The sequence below is a fragment of the Mesoplodon mirus genome, assembly GCF_964341445.2.
Source record: "Mesoplodon mirus genome assembly, chromosome: 8".
Classification (NCBI taxonomy): Eukaryota; Metazoa; Chordata; class Mammalia; order Artiodactyla; family Ziphiidae; genus Mesoplodon; species Mesoplodon mirus.
The window spans coordinates 40,107,474-40,123,402 of record NC_138984.1 but is presented as its reverse complement, the minus strand read 5'-3'; the positions used below and the strand labels follow the sequence as shown (position 1 = coordinate 40,123,402).

Below are 15,929 nucleotides of genomic sequence, written 5' to 3'. Positions count from 1 at the left end.
ACTCTCTGTGTTGACTTGCCCCACCCAGTCAGTGACCTGGGCTCTGGGACTGATTTTTCTCTTCATCTCTATTAGTGTCTGCCCTCAGCTAGAATCCATCCTAGTGGATGATGGGGTCATGGTATGTGCCTCTGTTCCCTGTGGCTGTGTTTTTAACTTTCAATATGTGCCCTTTTGACTTCTGGGAATAAAATGAGAACCAATTTAATTGTGCTGGCAGTCCCTAGAAGTCTACTGTGTGATAATCTGAAGGCAGATAGATACCACATCTTCTACTAGACAGGACTGGAAAAAATAGCAGAAGAGAACCTTGGTCTTGTGAAGCAGGTGTGATGCTCTGTCCCTTTCTACCTGTGGGATCTTGGGAAAGTCATTTAACTTTAGTGAACTTACTTTCTCACTTGTAAAAGGGAAAGAAAGAATAATAACTCAAATGTTAATTAGATGCTCCAGTGGGATAATTACATGTAACTGCTTTGTAAATAAGCATGATCTGAATGTTAACTATTATTGTTAATACTATTTTGTAACCCCTTCTCATGTGTATTTCCAATTTAATTGGGGACCATGCCTTTTTTCCCAAAGCACTGAATTCACAATAATAGGATTTCTGGTCACTGAGGAAGCCATTCTTGGGTGAGGAACATTTCTGATAGTCCTCACATTACAGCAAATAGGAAACCACTAACTCTGTCTTTGCACGGGATTTGCTCTGTCCCTATAGGACTGAAGAAAGTACACACAATGGTTAACAAAAAACAAGGCTTCTTTCAAAAAAAAAATCACCTTTTTCTATATCAGAGGAATTCCACATTTTACTGCTCTTAGTTTTCTTGAAGAGCATATGTACTTACATCACCAGAAGGAGGCACAAAATAGATGCCACTGGAGTCGAATTTATAGTGTGGATTCTGAACTAATTCCATGTTGAAGAATTTGTTTAAGATGCTGCGCAGCGTGCGCCGGTCCCAGTCGTCAGTCACGCGGCCGCCGTAATTGCACTCACCCGTCATGTACTGCAGGGCGTCGTAGGGCAGTTCCTAGAGTAGAGGTCAAGTCGCTCAACCAGTCAAGACTTAGCAGTGGCACATTATACAGGATCGTGTTTCTTGTTTGCTCATGTTATTTAAACAGTTACGGAAAGTTTGCATGAACACAATTTCCCTTTATATACTTCCCGGCTAATTTGCTGTAATTTTCCCCAGGGTCTCTCTCTCTTTCTGTGATTTGTCATTTCCATTAGGTCAGTGCAAAGAATAGAAATCCTCTATTAACTTGTGAACTCACCTCTATTCAACCAACATTAATGGACCACCTACTATATGCCTGATGCAAAATTAGTTAGACCATAATCCCATCCTTGAAAATCCTGCACTGTTGAATGACATTCAAAACCAATCCAATATAATTCTGAGATAATCAGTGTTCATTTCCTTCACCACCTCTTTATATCTGTATGTTTTGACAATTGGAATCATACTATATATACAATTTTGCATATAATTTTTCACCAAATCTCACATTATGAGATATCTTTTACTGTTTCACGAAATACTCTCTGAAAATAGTTTTTAATAACTATCTTCTAATATTGAAGATTTCAGTTGCTCCTAATTTTCTACTTTGTTATATTGTTTCATTAAACATACATCCCTTAAAATTGCTAATGATTCTTTAGTCTAGATTCCTGAAAGGGAAATTACACTGTCAAAGGAAAGAAGTTTATAAAAAGCAATTGACTAATGTCACCAAACTGCTTTCCTGAAGGCTGTAGTAATTGTAGGGATCAGTTTTAAAATCTTTGCTAATTTGATTGACCAAAGGTAATTAATATTGCATTAATTTGCATTTTCTAGAATACTAATGAAATTTATGATCTTTTCATATGTTTAATAACATTTGTTCTTCTGTGAACTAGCCTCCTACCTATTTTTTTCAATTAAAGTTTTTTTTTTTAATATTTATTTATTTATTTTTGGCTGTGTTGGGTCTTCGTTTCTGCGCAAGGGCTTTCTCTAGTTGTGGCAAGCGGGGGCCACTCTTCATCGCGGTACGCAGGCCTCTCACTATCGCAGCCTCTCTTGTTCCCTGCGCCACCAGGGAAGCCCTCAATTAAAGTTTTAATAGTTTTATTTGTATAAGCTCTTTTATAAATCTACCTTTATCAAATTTCTTGAAATATTTTTCCTGTAGGTTTGCCTTTTTATTATATTCTTTAGTACATAGAATTTCTAAGTGTTTATGAATGCAAAAGAATTGATTTTTCACATTGTGATTTTATTTATCCTAAGCATAAATACTTACACAGCCACCAGTAATATAGAGAATTCTCTCACTGCTCACAACAAAACTGAGTATTATCATTTAGGAAAAAAAATGATAATTAAACAATAAATTGTTTTTAATTTTTTGGGATATAATTGACATATTACATTAGTTTCAGGGGTACAAATAATGATTTGATATTTGTATATACTGTGAAATGATCACCACAGTAAGTCTATTTAACATCCATCACCGTAATCACAATATTTTTTTGTGTTGAGAACTTTCAAGATCTGTTTTCTTTAGCCACTTTCAAATATGCAATATAGTATTAACTATAGTCACCATGCTGGATATTACATATCGTAATTTTATTTTACTTACTTATTTATTTTTGATATTGACATTTAAAAAACGTTTATTCACCGCTTGTATTTCTTATTGTTAAATTATCTACTTTATTCTTTTATGTGTTTTCCTCTTATGAATGTTTTTTTATTATTATTAAAAGCTCTTTAAAAAGATACCAAATCACTTTGTCAGAAAAATTTTAGGTATTTTCTCCAATTTTCACTTGTCTTTTATTTTTATGATGTTTGTTTATGGTATTTTAATATAGCAATGTTTTAAAATGTTTTCTACTAAAATATTGCAATCTTTTTACTTTAGGATTTTTTCACCATTTTTGTGCTATAAATGCCCTTCTGGCAGTTATCTGCTAAAAGTTAAAGCGTATATACCCTACATCTCAGTGATCCCACTTAGAGGAATCTCTTCAGTAGAAAACAATAGCACTTGGGAAGAATAGGTGGTAGTGATTAGACAGAAGGAATGTATTGAATTCAGGCTTGGGAATTAAGAGACTTGTTACTTGGTAGAACTGGAAGTGAAGGCAGTGAATTTAGGAGAACAGCTCAGTGACCAAGACGTGGTGGAGAAACAAGCAGAACCAGGAGGGAGAACAATGAAGCGGTGTTGAGGGGAGTTTGCAGATGCAGGCACTGCTTGGGTTTGCCTTGTTGACAGGTCCCCACCTCATAAAACTGAAATATAGTAAGAAAACTCCTGTGTGAATTAAATAGTATATGAGCATGAACTGGGCCCTGGGAGGGCTTTGTGAGGCAGACATAAGATGAGATCTGGAGGGGGAGGAGTTTGACTTATGTTTAAAGGGTTAAACCTGCCAACATTCCCATGAGAGCTGATGGGTAAACTTGTTCCTCTCAGCAGCTTGATCACAACCAGGGCCAATCAAACTGGGGAATGTATTCTCCCAGGCACCCAGGTCCATCGGCTGAGGTTGCAGAAAGAGTAGCAGCTCGCTGCTGGGATTTCTTCTCTGTTCTGTTGTTATAAGAGGGTTGAGACCACAGGCCAGGAGACAGTGCAGAAGTCGGCAACTATATGCAAGGTTATATATGAAGTTATTCACTTTAACATTACTTATTAGTAAGAAATAAAAAGGAAATAAAATCCTGATAGTCAAAAGTGGGAAATGCTGTGTATGCAGCAATTAAAACAAAGATCTGTATCTATCTTGGAAGTTGTCCACAACATATGTAAGTGAGAAAAGCAAGCTGAAAATGATATGCTGAAAATGACATACAGATGTAATTATGTTTTTGAGGAAAATGTGTGTGTGTGTTGTATATATGTGTGTATATAACTATTTGTGCATAGGAAAAAGTTTGGACAGGCCTTCCTAAGCTGTGAAATTGACTGCTTTGGGGGTGAACTTAGGGTGAGAGTGAGGGGTGAGCCTTTCACTGACACACAATCACACACACACAACCCTCCCAAAGGGAATTACCCATTTGCCAAGTACATTATATACACCCACTTGTATTTTCTTCTGTTACAGTTTACTTTTTCTTATTTACGTTTTTTTAAATTAAAATATATAAAGAACTCATACAACTCAATAACAAAACCCCAAAAATCTGATTAAAAAATGGGAAGAGGGGCTTCCCTGGTGGCGCAGTGGTTACGAATCCGCCTGTCAAAGCAGGGGACACGGGTTCGAGCCCTGGTCCGGGAAGATCCCACATGCCGTGGAGCAACTAAGCCCGTGCACCACAACTACTGAGCCTGCACTCTAGAGCCCATGCTCTGCAACAAGAGAAGCCACTGCAATGAGAAGCCCGTGCACTGCAACAAAGAGTAGCCCCCACTCGCCGCAACTAGAGAAAGCCTGCGTGCAGCAACAAAGACCCAATGCAGCCAAAAATAAATAGATAAAATAAATTTATATTAAAAAAATGGGCAGAGGATCTGAATAGATATTTTTCCAAAGAAGACATAGAGACAGCCAATAGACACATGAAAGGATGCTCAACATCATTAATCACCAGGAAAATGCAAATCAAAACTACAATGGGATGTCACTTCACACCTGTCAGAATGGCTATTATCAAAGAGACAAGAAATAATACATATGTTGGTGAGGCTGTGGAGAAAAAGGAGCCCTTGTGTACTGTTGGTGGGATTGTAAATTGGTGCAGCCACTATGGAAAACAGTATGGAGGTTCCTCAAAAAAAATATATTAAAAACAGAACTACCGTATGACCCAGCAATTCCACTTCTGGGTATTTATTCAAAGAAAATGAAAACACTAATTTGAAAGGCTATATACATCCCTATGTTCATTGCAGCATTATTTACAATAGCTAAGACATGGAAGCAATGTAAGTGTCCACTGATGGATGAATGGATAAAGACGTGGACTGTATGTGGAATACACAATGGAATACTATTCAGCCATAAAAAGAATGAAACCTTGCCATTTGTGACAACATGAATGGATCTTGAGGGTATTATACTAAGTGAAATAAATCAGACAAAGACAAATACTGTATGATTTCACTTAAATGTGGAATCTAAAAACACAAAACAAATGGACAAACAAAACAAAACTTATAGATACAGAGAACAAATGAACAAACAAAACAAAACTTATAGATACAGAGAACAGATTGATGGTTGCCAGAGGGGTGGTGAGTTGCCGGGAGGGCAAAATGGGTAAAAGAGATTAAGATGCACAAACTTCCAGTTATAAAATAAATAAGTCATGGGGATGTAAGTACAGCATGGTGACGTTGGTCAATAATACTGTGGCGCAAATTTGAAAGTTGCTAAGGAAGTAAATCTTAAAAGTTCTCATCACAAGAAAAACAAATTTTTTTAACTCTATGGTGACAGATAACTATAAGTATTGTGGTGATCATTTTGCAGTAAATACAAATGTTGAATCATGTTGTATACTTGAGACTAATATCATGTTGTAGGTCAATTATACTTCAATAAAAAAGAACAAAATTTTGATTGCTGAAGGATTACATTCGATTTAGTATCAAAGGGAACTGTGAATCACATTCCACAAAGAATCTCTGTATTTCTTGATGGGTTATATGTCATGCGTGAGTAGCAGTTTTGTGCAGTTTGCTATATGATCACTGTGCTGGAGGAACGGGAAGTACTGCTCAATTGTCAGTTAATAGAAGGAACCAGTTCAGTCAGTCCCACACGTCATATAAAGATTCTCTGTAGCATTTGCCAGGATGGACAGTTCCTGATATTCCATTTTTACTCAGCGTGCTCACTCCCCCTTTTTCTCTGGCTGTTTGGTCTGCATCTTCCATTTCTCCTGTCCTCTCTCCTACCGTTGATATTGGGTGCTCACCAGCACTCAGGCTTTAGTTCGTTTTTACGCTACGCGGCCTCCCTTTTAAATCTCAGGTGTTCTCAGGCTTCTCCTTACACATTAACAATTCACAATTCTCTATTTGTGCTCACTCTCTTCTCTTGGGCTTTATACCTATATGCCAAAAGCCTACCAGATACCATCGATATCTATACCTAGACACCCCAGATGTATCAAATGTACAAGACTGAATTATTTATCCACTCACCCACCCCCATTCCACTAACCCACCTGCTATTATATACCCATTAATTCCTGATACCTATTCCCTGTCTGGATTAATGAGTGGTGGTAGGACCACCAACTGAGACCACAAAACTAACATTAACAGACTTCTCCCTCTCCCTTTACCAAAATTCCCCTCTTTTCATAATGATACCAGTCATGTTCTATTAAGGACCCACCCTACTCCAGTATGACCTCATCTTAGTTTAACTGATTATATCTGCAACAACTCCATTCCCAAATAAGTTCACATTCTGAGGTAGCATGGATTAGAACTTCAACACATTTTTGGGGGGGCGACACAATTCAACTCATATCATCTTAAACTGGCATCATCTAAATCCCTCTAATCTGCTCTCCACTCTGTTGCTAGAGTGGTCTTTCTAAAATGCAAATACTCTCCTAAAAGCAGACCAATAACAATATAATAATCCCAAATCAGCATGGCATACAAGGATGCTCCAAATCACTTATACTTAACCAAATCTTTTCACCTATTGGTACTTTTTTTAACCTTTTTATTGCTGCTTCTTTACACCATCCACCTGAAAACCTTCTATTCATTGTTTGAGTCCCAGGCAACTGCTCCTCTGTGGAACCTTCCTTAATCACATCCAGCGAGTTGCTTACCTCCTTGTTTGTGTTCAGATTTTTAAAAAGCTAGGGTGACCAAATAAACTACTGTCCAAACTGTAACACTTTGAGAGTGAACGTGGGCACTAAAGATAATTAGTATTATGGAATTTTAGAGTAAGATATATATATATATATATATATATATATATAAAATAGTATATATATAGTATATATATATAACTATTTTTATATTGGCAGGCCTGTAAGTAGTTTTATTCAAACATTGCTTTTAAAATAAGATTATTACTTAAAATAAGAAATTGAAGCAAAAATTTTATAATGATTAAGAGTTTAAGCAGAATAACTTTTCTTAGTATATATTCATGTACTTTAACTTCTTAGACATCTCTCTCTCTCAAATAACGTCTCTGATATTTTCCTGAAGAATGTACTTTTCAATATGGTCTCACTGTTTTTTAATTTTTAAAGTAAAATTGTCTATAATGTTTGGCAAAGTTTCATTTTATGTTTACTAAATTTTAAATTGCTGACACTTTTAATTGACTCCACTACATACTGTAATATTTTAAATTAGAATATATTCTACAGGTTCGTGAACAAATTGCTAATGAAAGGAGCTCCTCATTCTTTTTGTCTGTATTCAAAAGTGTGATTATTTTAGCTCAAATACTTCAACATGCACTGTTTCATTATAGCTTTTACCTCCATTCTTAGTATCTTTTTAAAATAAATATTATTACAGGAAAGAAATTCATCAAATCTATGCTTCCTTTTTGAACGTTTCACCAAATTTTAATGCTGCAAAATCAAAGGCCTTCTCAACTTATTTCATTTTAGTACAGAATACAGATTTGTCCAAAGAAACACAGAAGACCAGACAAATGTTCTTCACCTAAGTTTAGATATGTCATTTGAGCTCTCGATATTTATTTTGTTCTGTTTTTTCCTTTGCTTTTATAGAGAGAGGATTCAATGACTTCCTGTTTGTAAGCCTTTTTTTAGAAAAAAATCACAATTCACTAAAAGTTTCAAAAACCAAAGGTTTTTTTGATACTCCATTGATTGATTTAAAGATTTCCAACTAATTTTGAACAAATTTCTATCAAAATTTTGAAGATTTGCTTTCGAAAAATTTCCATATCCTTGTAGGACACTTGCACTGATTTACCAAGCAGTTCTTCAAAAGTTCAAACATGTTAAAATCCATCTGATAGATAAGCAGCAAAGAGAGAGAGAGAGAGAGAGAGAGTATATGCATGTGTGTGCACACGCACAAGCGATGGGGAGAGAGAGAGAAAGCAGAGAGGGGTGGGGAGAGGGAGAGAGAGAACTGCAGGGGATGAAATATGGTTGATGTGATGACATTACATTGTGGGATTTCTTCCCAGAATCTATACCTCAAGTTAACACCAATGGCTTAAGTAGTTTGTTTGATCGGGACAAATGGCCCAAACTCTGGAATAAAACTACAGTGACATTTCCTTAAAAATAAAGTCATGCTCCAGAACAGAGGGCAATCAGTCTGTTTTTTGTTTGTTTGTTTTTTTTCATTTTGGACACTGGTTGATGTTTATTTGTCAAAATAAATGATAAAATACAGGTTCCTAACAGACAAACTGACATCCTAACTACTACTATGGCAGTTGTAATATTCTGTTATAATAAAGTCCTACTTAATAAGCTTTGGGGAACTATCCTCCTATTCATTTTGTAAAAAAAGAAATTAATCAGAGGTCCCTGCTCACTGTACAAACACAACGTGATAAACAGCACAACAGGTAATGTCCTTGCTGTGACTTTTATGGTACCTCATACTGGTTCAGGAACATGTGGAGTTGCTGTACGCTGATTCTTAGGTCAGTCTCGTTGAACTCATAAGGAATATTCCATCCCAGGGGTCCAAACTTCCGTCCCTCTTGTACCAAAGCATGAAAGAAACAGAGACCATATAGTAATTTCTTGAATTCCTCCTGTAATGAGAAGAAATGGTATAACATCATTATTTCTTCCCCTAATATTGCATTATGCTTATCATATTTTAAAATGAAAGTAATTAATTCCTTTTGCTTATCAATATACCCATGTCAAAGTAAAACTAAAACAGAATTAACTGTTTCTACCAGCTATTTAGGCTATGCCTATTTGTATACATGTTCAGTTGACACACATAGCTTCTATGTACACCAGGTTTTTGGAAAGTATAGTAAGCCTGTCTAATTTAACATTACCTTAGAGGATTTGGGGGGTTTCAACTTAAGCATCCTGAGGCAAGGAGTATGAATTCCAATGTTTGGTCCCAGATCACCATGGAGAAATTTCAAAGGAGATAGTTCAAACCAATTAAGAAGCTCTACAAGCACTTTTGGGTTGAAATTTTGGGCAGCCTCATGGCTTTTCTGGTTGCTTTTAGGTAAGAGAAGTCCCATAGTCACTGTCAACTGCAAAGCCAGCCTTGATTCAGAAATCAGAAAGTACGATGCAATATATTAATCATTTGTACCCTCCACAAGAAGGATATAAAAATGGTCAAAATAGAGCTTGAGAGAGGATTTGTGAAGAGGTTTCCTTGGAGAGAAGAGCTGCTGTGCTGGGAGTCCCCTTGTCCTCACCTCCAAGGGAAAGGGGAGTGTGGGGTCCAAGATACTGAGAAGGAACTAAGGGGGCCCCTTGGGGAGTTGATACACATGCCCTGAAGCTGGGATGGAGCAGGACAGTGCAAAACTCATGCCTGGAAGAGTAGAGCAGTCTATGGCCTAGGGTCGTGGACTATGGGAGGGAAATCAGTAGCCTTCCCTCAGATGGTGGGCCAATCTGGTGTGAATCCCAAGGAGCAGACAGGGAGCTGGACTAGGAATGTCAGCCAGTGGTCATTTTAATGGTTTCCTATTCAAGAGGACTTGTGTCACAGAGTAAGGAACCCCAACAGTAAGAGCCTGTATGAAACGAAGCCTGGAGAACCAAAAGCTGAGGGGAATCAGGAACAGCCAGCTGAAGGGGAGGCACTGACAAAGGTGATGGGGTCACAGAGAAGTCCAGCACAGGAGCCGAAGGAGAACCCATGAGATACCTCACGAGGCAAAAAAGTCAGCTTTAAATCCCCACCAAGTCCAAAGAGCTCGAGGCAATAGCAGCCCAGAAGAGGAACCTCTGCCCCTCCTGACTCACCCCTGTACACTCCCTGAACTGAGCACTCAGTATCAGCAGCTATCATGTGCAGGAGGAGTTACAAAAAGAAAGGTGGGGCTTCCCTGGTGGCGCAGTGGTTGAGAGTCCGCCTGCCAATGCAGGGGACACGGGTTCGTGCCCCAGCCCGGGAAGATCCCACATGCCGTGGGGCGGCTGGGCCTGTGAGCCATGGTCACTGAGCCTGCGCGTCCGGAGCCTGTGCTCCACAACGGGAGAGGCCACAACAGTGAGAGGCCTGCATACCGCGAAAAAAAAAGAAAAAAGAAAAAAAAAAAAAGAAAGGTGGCCCAACAACACATGAAAAGATGCTCAACATCCTTAATTATTAGAGAAATGCAAATCAGAACCACAATGCGCTGTTATCACCTCACACCATTCAGATTGGCTATCATCAAAAAGACAACAAATAACAAATGCTGGGGAGGGTGTGAAGAAAAGGGAACCCTTGTACACTGTTGGTGGAGATGTAAATAGTTGCAGCCACTACAGAAAACAGTATAGAGGTTCCTTAAAAAACTAAAACTAGGGTTATCATATGATCCAGCAATTCTACTTCCTGGGTATATATCCAGAAGAAAATGAAAATTCTAATTCAAAAATATACATGCACCCCAATGTTCACAGCAGCCCTAGTTACAATAGCCAAGACATGGAAACAACCCAAGCATCCATCAACATATGATTGGTTTAAGAAGATATGGTGTATATATACAATGAAATATTACTCAGCCATAAAAAAGGATGAAATATTGCCATTTGCAGCAACATGGATGGACCTAGAGAATATTCTACTTAGTGAAATAAGTTAGACAGAGAAAGACAAATACTACATGATATCACTTACATGTGGAATCAGAAAAAAATAAAACAAATGAATCTATATACAAAACAGAAACAGACTGACAGACATAGAAAACAAACTAATGGCTACCAAAAGGGAGAGGGAGGAAGGGACAAATTAGGAGTGTGAGATTAACAGATACAAACTATTAAACATAAAATAGATAAGCAGTGAGAATTTACTATATAGCACAAGGAATTACATTCATTATCTTGTAATACCCTACAATGGACTACAAAAAAAATAACTTAATCACTTTGCTGTATATCTAAAACTAACACAGTATTATAAATGAACTATACTTCAATTAAAAAAAAGGAAAGATGACAACTCCATTCTCTTTCCCTAGTGGCAGGAAGCCCACCAACTACAGGCCCGAGGCGAAGTGCTAGAGAGTTGAAACCTATGTTTTGAATAAAAGTTAAAATATTGATTAATATATTGTGTTGCACTTTCTGATTTCTGAATCAAGACTGGATTTGCAGTTTAAAATGACTATAGGTCATTTTATTACCTGACACTAACCAGGAAAGCCATGAGACTGCCCAAAGTTTTATCCAAGGGCAGGGGGGAAAGTTTCCCCCATGGAATAAAATAGAAAGGGAGAATGTGAGACAAGAGGAAAGTAGCATAAGTTTGACCACAAAGGTGGGAGAAGCAAAGTTAAACATGCTGTGCTAATTCTGCAACTCTTCTCAATATATTAGAGAATTGAGCAAATTAGTAAAATGTGTTGATGATGTGCAAATATGGAATGAGGAAAAGCAGGAAAGAACCCTGGGTAGAGGGACTGAAATTGAAGGTATTGCTAGGAACTCGTTACTTCTAAAACATGTATATGAGGTGTATGCATGGACTTGTTTGTACATACTATATGTGTGTATACAGATTTGCATATATGTATTTGTGAGTACATGTATGTATTTCCAAGTCCTCTTTAAAAGACCCGAACCACAGATAATAAATGTTACTTGTTTGGCACCAAAATCTTGGTCTCTAATACCATTCCCCATGAAACAGGAACCAGGGCTCTTCAGAAAAATGGCTGGTTCCAGGAATGGGATACAGATAAGCCTGGAGCAGCATTTGCCAGAAAGAGGAATAATAATAATAATAATAATAATAATAATAATAATAATAATAATAATGGGACCTATAACAAGTACAAAAGGAGCTCCCACTGACCAATTCTGGGACAACTTGAGCAAAAGACTTAAGAATAGTAATGAATTATAAACCATTGGAAAAAATGCAAGGAATTCATGAGTCCACACCAATAAAAGATAAATAAATGGAATAGAAGGGAGGGCTGCTGCTGACAATAGCATGTCAAGTGTCAAATGTGGAGGGAGTGCTGGAGTTGGAATCACCAGCGGAAATAAGTGGGTCAAGCAAGAATCATCACTGGTTACTAAATCTGTGTCCCAGGTAGATTTTGATGAGGAACAGGCTATTTGCATGGTCCAAAATGTCTCCTCACAGACTGATTATTAGTTGCAAGGGGCAAAGCAGTAATTATACAGTGAAGAAATCAGACCACACTTCGTCTGGGGGGATCAAAATTAGTAACATCAGTGAGGGATAAATGGGCACCGTGCGCCTCCCAGTATGATACCTGAGGACATGACTTCACCCATGTCGTATTGTGGCTCAGAACGCATAACTTGAACCTAATCTCGAGGAAATATCAAGCAAGCCCAAAGTGAGAAATGTTCTATTAAAAACAACGTGGGGGGGGGATGAATTCTTCAGGAATGTCAGTGCCATCAAAGACAAAGAAAGGCTGAGGCAATGGTCCAGATTAAAGGAGGCAAAGAGGCATGGTGACTAAATGTGATACTAACCCTGGACCCATCCCATGGTGAACAGGGAAAATGCTCCAAAGGACATCACTGCATCAATTGACAAATTTGGGACACAAACACAAATTTGGGTAGATTAGATACAATAGTGTATACTTGCTAAATTTACTAAAATAATAACTGTAATGGGATAAGATAATATCTCTATTCTTAAGAAATATACACTGAAGGACTTATCTAGGAATAAAGGGCAGTGACATATCTAACTTACCTGCAGTTGGTCATCTTAACAGGAGACAAATATAAGTAAAGGGCATAGGGCTGTTCTTTGTACTACTTTTATATTTGCAACTTTTCTGTGAGTTTAAAATTATTTCCAAATAAAAAGTTAAAACCAAAGGATTATGGTGTACTGCTTTGGCATTTGAGATTTTGGTTTGGGTTTGGATTTTGGTTCATAAACGCCTGGATTTCCAATCTGTGTGATTACTGCTGGAAAGCCCTCTGGATCTGGAAGAAAGGGAGTAAATTTTTGCAAAAGGGCTTCTATCCAGCCATCAGGTGCAGAAATGCCCTCACCACCTACCTGGGAGTAACCTGCTCTCTCTGGGCCAAATCATGCAAAAGTTTGTCATACAGCAGGTCTTGGATGCTTAAGATAAGGTTGGACTTAATCTTAAATACAGGTCCCCCCCTTTTTTTTAGTACCCCAGACTTTTGTCTAATGAAAGTACTTCTTTATCCTTAATACTTTCTTTTGATGTGTACTTAAAACATATCCCAACATCAAGAGTGTGAGCTTTTCAATGGCAAAAACTTACCAAGGTTCATAACCCCTCTTAAAAAGAAACTCTTCCATTTTTAATTATGGCAAAACACTGAGAAACAATTTTAGGTCACAGACATTCACACACAGAATTCTAATCATGAGAGCAGTGGGTGGCTTCCCTGCTTGCCTGGTGACGCTAAACAAAAAGACCCTTATGAGCCCATCAACCAGGGAGTAAAATCCTTTTGGCTCTCATTACAGTTATACGGAGGAAATATTTTTATGTGTTAATTTAAAGATATGGCTCCAAATAGCAAAGGGCTCAGTTAATATCCTGAAACAAGATTCTCCAACCTTGCAGATTTGTACTGGGAGTGGCTTACGGCTGACTTTCTAAATAGAAAGCTGCATAATTAATGACACTCCGCTAGATCTCAGCTGAGCAGGAATGAGGCTGGTGGTAAAATAAAATAAAATATTAATAAAATTGACTTCAGTACAGTCAATAATCAGTAATCAAAACCAACAGTGCAGGAGGCCTATTTAATTTGCAGTTTTACTCAGCACACACATCCAGGATCACTGGGGGCCACTTGAATTGCTTTATGGGGCAGAGGTAGCAAGACTTAGCCATTACTAACATGCTTTTTGCAGCTGCCAAAGAACTCAGGGTCAGAGATTGGGTCCATGAGGTATGATCGAATGATATTAGCCCGTAAACCTTTCGGTGCTTCATTGGTCATTTTCACTCCATTCTGCAGTACAGACACAGGGAAATTTGGAGATGGATAACTTGTCAGCCAAATTCGGAAATCTGGATGTGTTGTTTCTGCACTTAACTCCTGCAACAAAAGAAACCAGATCCAAAAGGGTCATAAAATGCAAGGAAAATCTCAATCATGTGTGCATGGGATGGGCTGGAAGTGGGAGGAAGCATCTTTACAAAATAGGGCTTATTGCTGCAGTTTAAGGCAAAGGCCTTAAAAACTGATTCTGCCAGGGAAGCAACATACTTCATTGGGAAGGCCCAGAGTTGCTGTCCCTCTCCCTGTTAACAATTAAATCACATGACTGTAAAGTTTACAAAGGCATTACATAATTCAGATTTGGCCACGATAAAAAATAAGACATTCCAAAAAGTCTCGTATCTTCACTGATGTTGCTGAAATATTTATAGAAACACTTCTCTGCCCCAGAGCCAGATTAAGAGTGATGCCTTCTTGCTGTAGCCAGGTTGTGAGAATAAGCAACACACTCAGATAAATCAATATTAAACCAAGTAGGGATAAAAAAAAAAAAAGAGCATTTTGAAAGGAAAGAAGAACTGGTGTATCCTGAAGCACTAAACCACATCACTGTTAGCGCTACTTGTTTACGGGGATAGTCAGGCCTGCACCACGGAGGATGACAGAACGCTCATCTATGACTGTCATGAAGGCTATACTGGGTCTTGGAATAATTATCATGGGTCTCTCCCTCTCTCCTGTTCTGCCCCACTCCCTACTGCTAACTCCTCCAATTGTCCATGTCAGTGGTATCTATGTTTTTTAAATTGCAAATCTTTATCAGTAAAATAATTTTTGAGCACTCAACTGGTGAAAGGGTGGGTAGGGGAATTGGAAGGATGCTAAGGCACCTACATTTTTTAATAAATGGTGAAGGTACCATTTTTCCTCCTACTAGCTGCCCTTTGCCCAGTGACTTAGGTAGCATAACTCATGGGACTTTGGGCCAAGTTCACCATCCACTGGGGACAGCTCTTCCCTCTTGGATGACTCTCTAATCGGTATAGGATACAATTCAACAGGTCATGAGAACAGCCTAGAGACAGAGGAACCATGAGAAAACAGGCACAAATACAAAGTCTCTAATATAAGGCCTGAAGCTTGAGAAGATGTTAGTAAGGCAAAAAATATTAAAGAATAGTTATGCAGATAGAAATAACATCTATCGTGGAAGCATACATTCTTGAGAAAGTGTGCCCTCCCAATGAAAGTGAAAGAAGGTCAAATGGCTAGAGCACAGAAGTCAAGATGGGAAGTGGCCTGAGACGAAACCTGAGAGGCAGGCGAAAGTCAAAAGAAGAAGCCATGGGGGGCGGGGCATGAACTTTGTCTTCATGCAGTGGGAAGCCATTAAAAGGCTTTATTCATTCACCAGCTCAGGAAATATTTGTTGACTATGTCCCATGAGCCAGGCACTATTCAAGGTGCTAGAGGTAAACCGGAGAATAAAACAGCACTTACATTTTAGTGGGAGATACAGACAAAACAAAATGATGACAAGTGGCATAGAGGAAAGTATAGTACATTCCTTAAAGTGTCAGGTGGATGTCTGGATAGTGCAAGTTATACCAATTTAGTAGCTCGAGGGACTCTGAAGAGAGGGCTAGAGTCATGGGTAATTACGTGGACACATTCTTCTCTTTGTTTGCTGAAATCCATTGCCAGGTTTTCTGTTTATTCAGTTGAGCTACATGGGATTTTCTTCCTGGAATTTCTGCCCACAAAAATAGGGAAGTACCGTGACCCACTGCAAGGAGG

The 15,929-nt window shown here is 38.2% G+C and overlaps 1 protein-coding gene across 1 annotated transcript in view; it reads right to left on the bottom strand.

The window, feature by feature from the left end:
* Positions 1-15,929, bottom strand: part of DNAH7 (dynein axonemal heavy chain 7) — a gene marked incomplete at its 5' end in the record, with an annotated part of 243,326 nt that overhangs the window by 20,746 nt on the left and 206,651 nt on the right. The window contains 3 exons of the mRNA XM_082630414.1: positions 855-1,040; positions 8,597-8,758; positions 14,028-14,228. Coding sequence (XP_082486540.1) covers positions 855-1,040; positions 8,597-8,758; positions 14,028-14,228 — 549 coding nt within the window. The remainder of the gene's footprint in view (positions 1-854; positions 1,041-8,596; positions 8,759-14,027; positions 14,229-15,929) is intronic.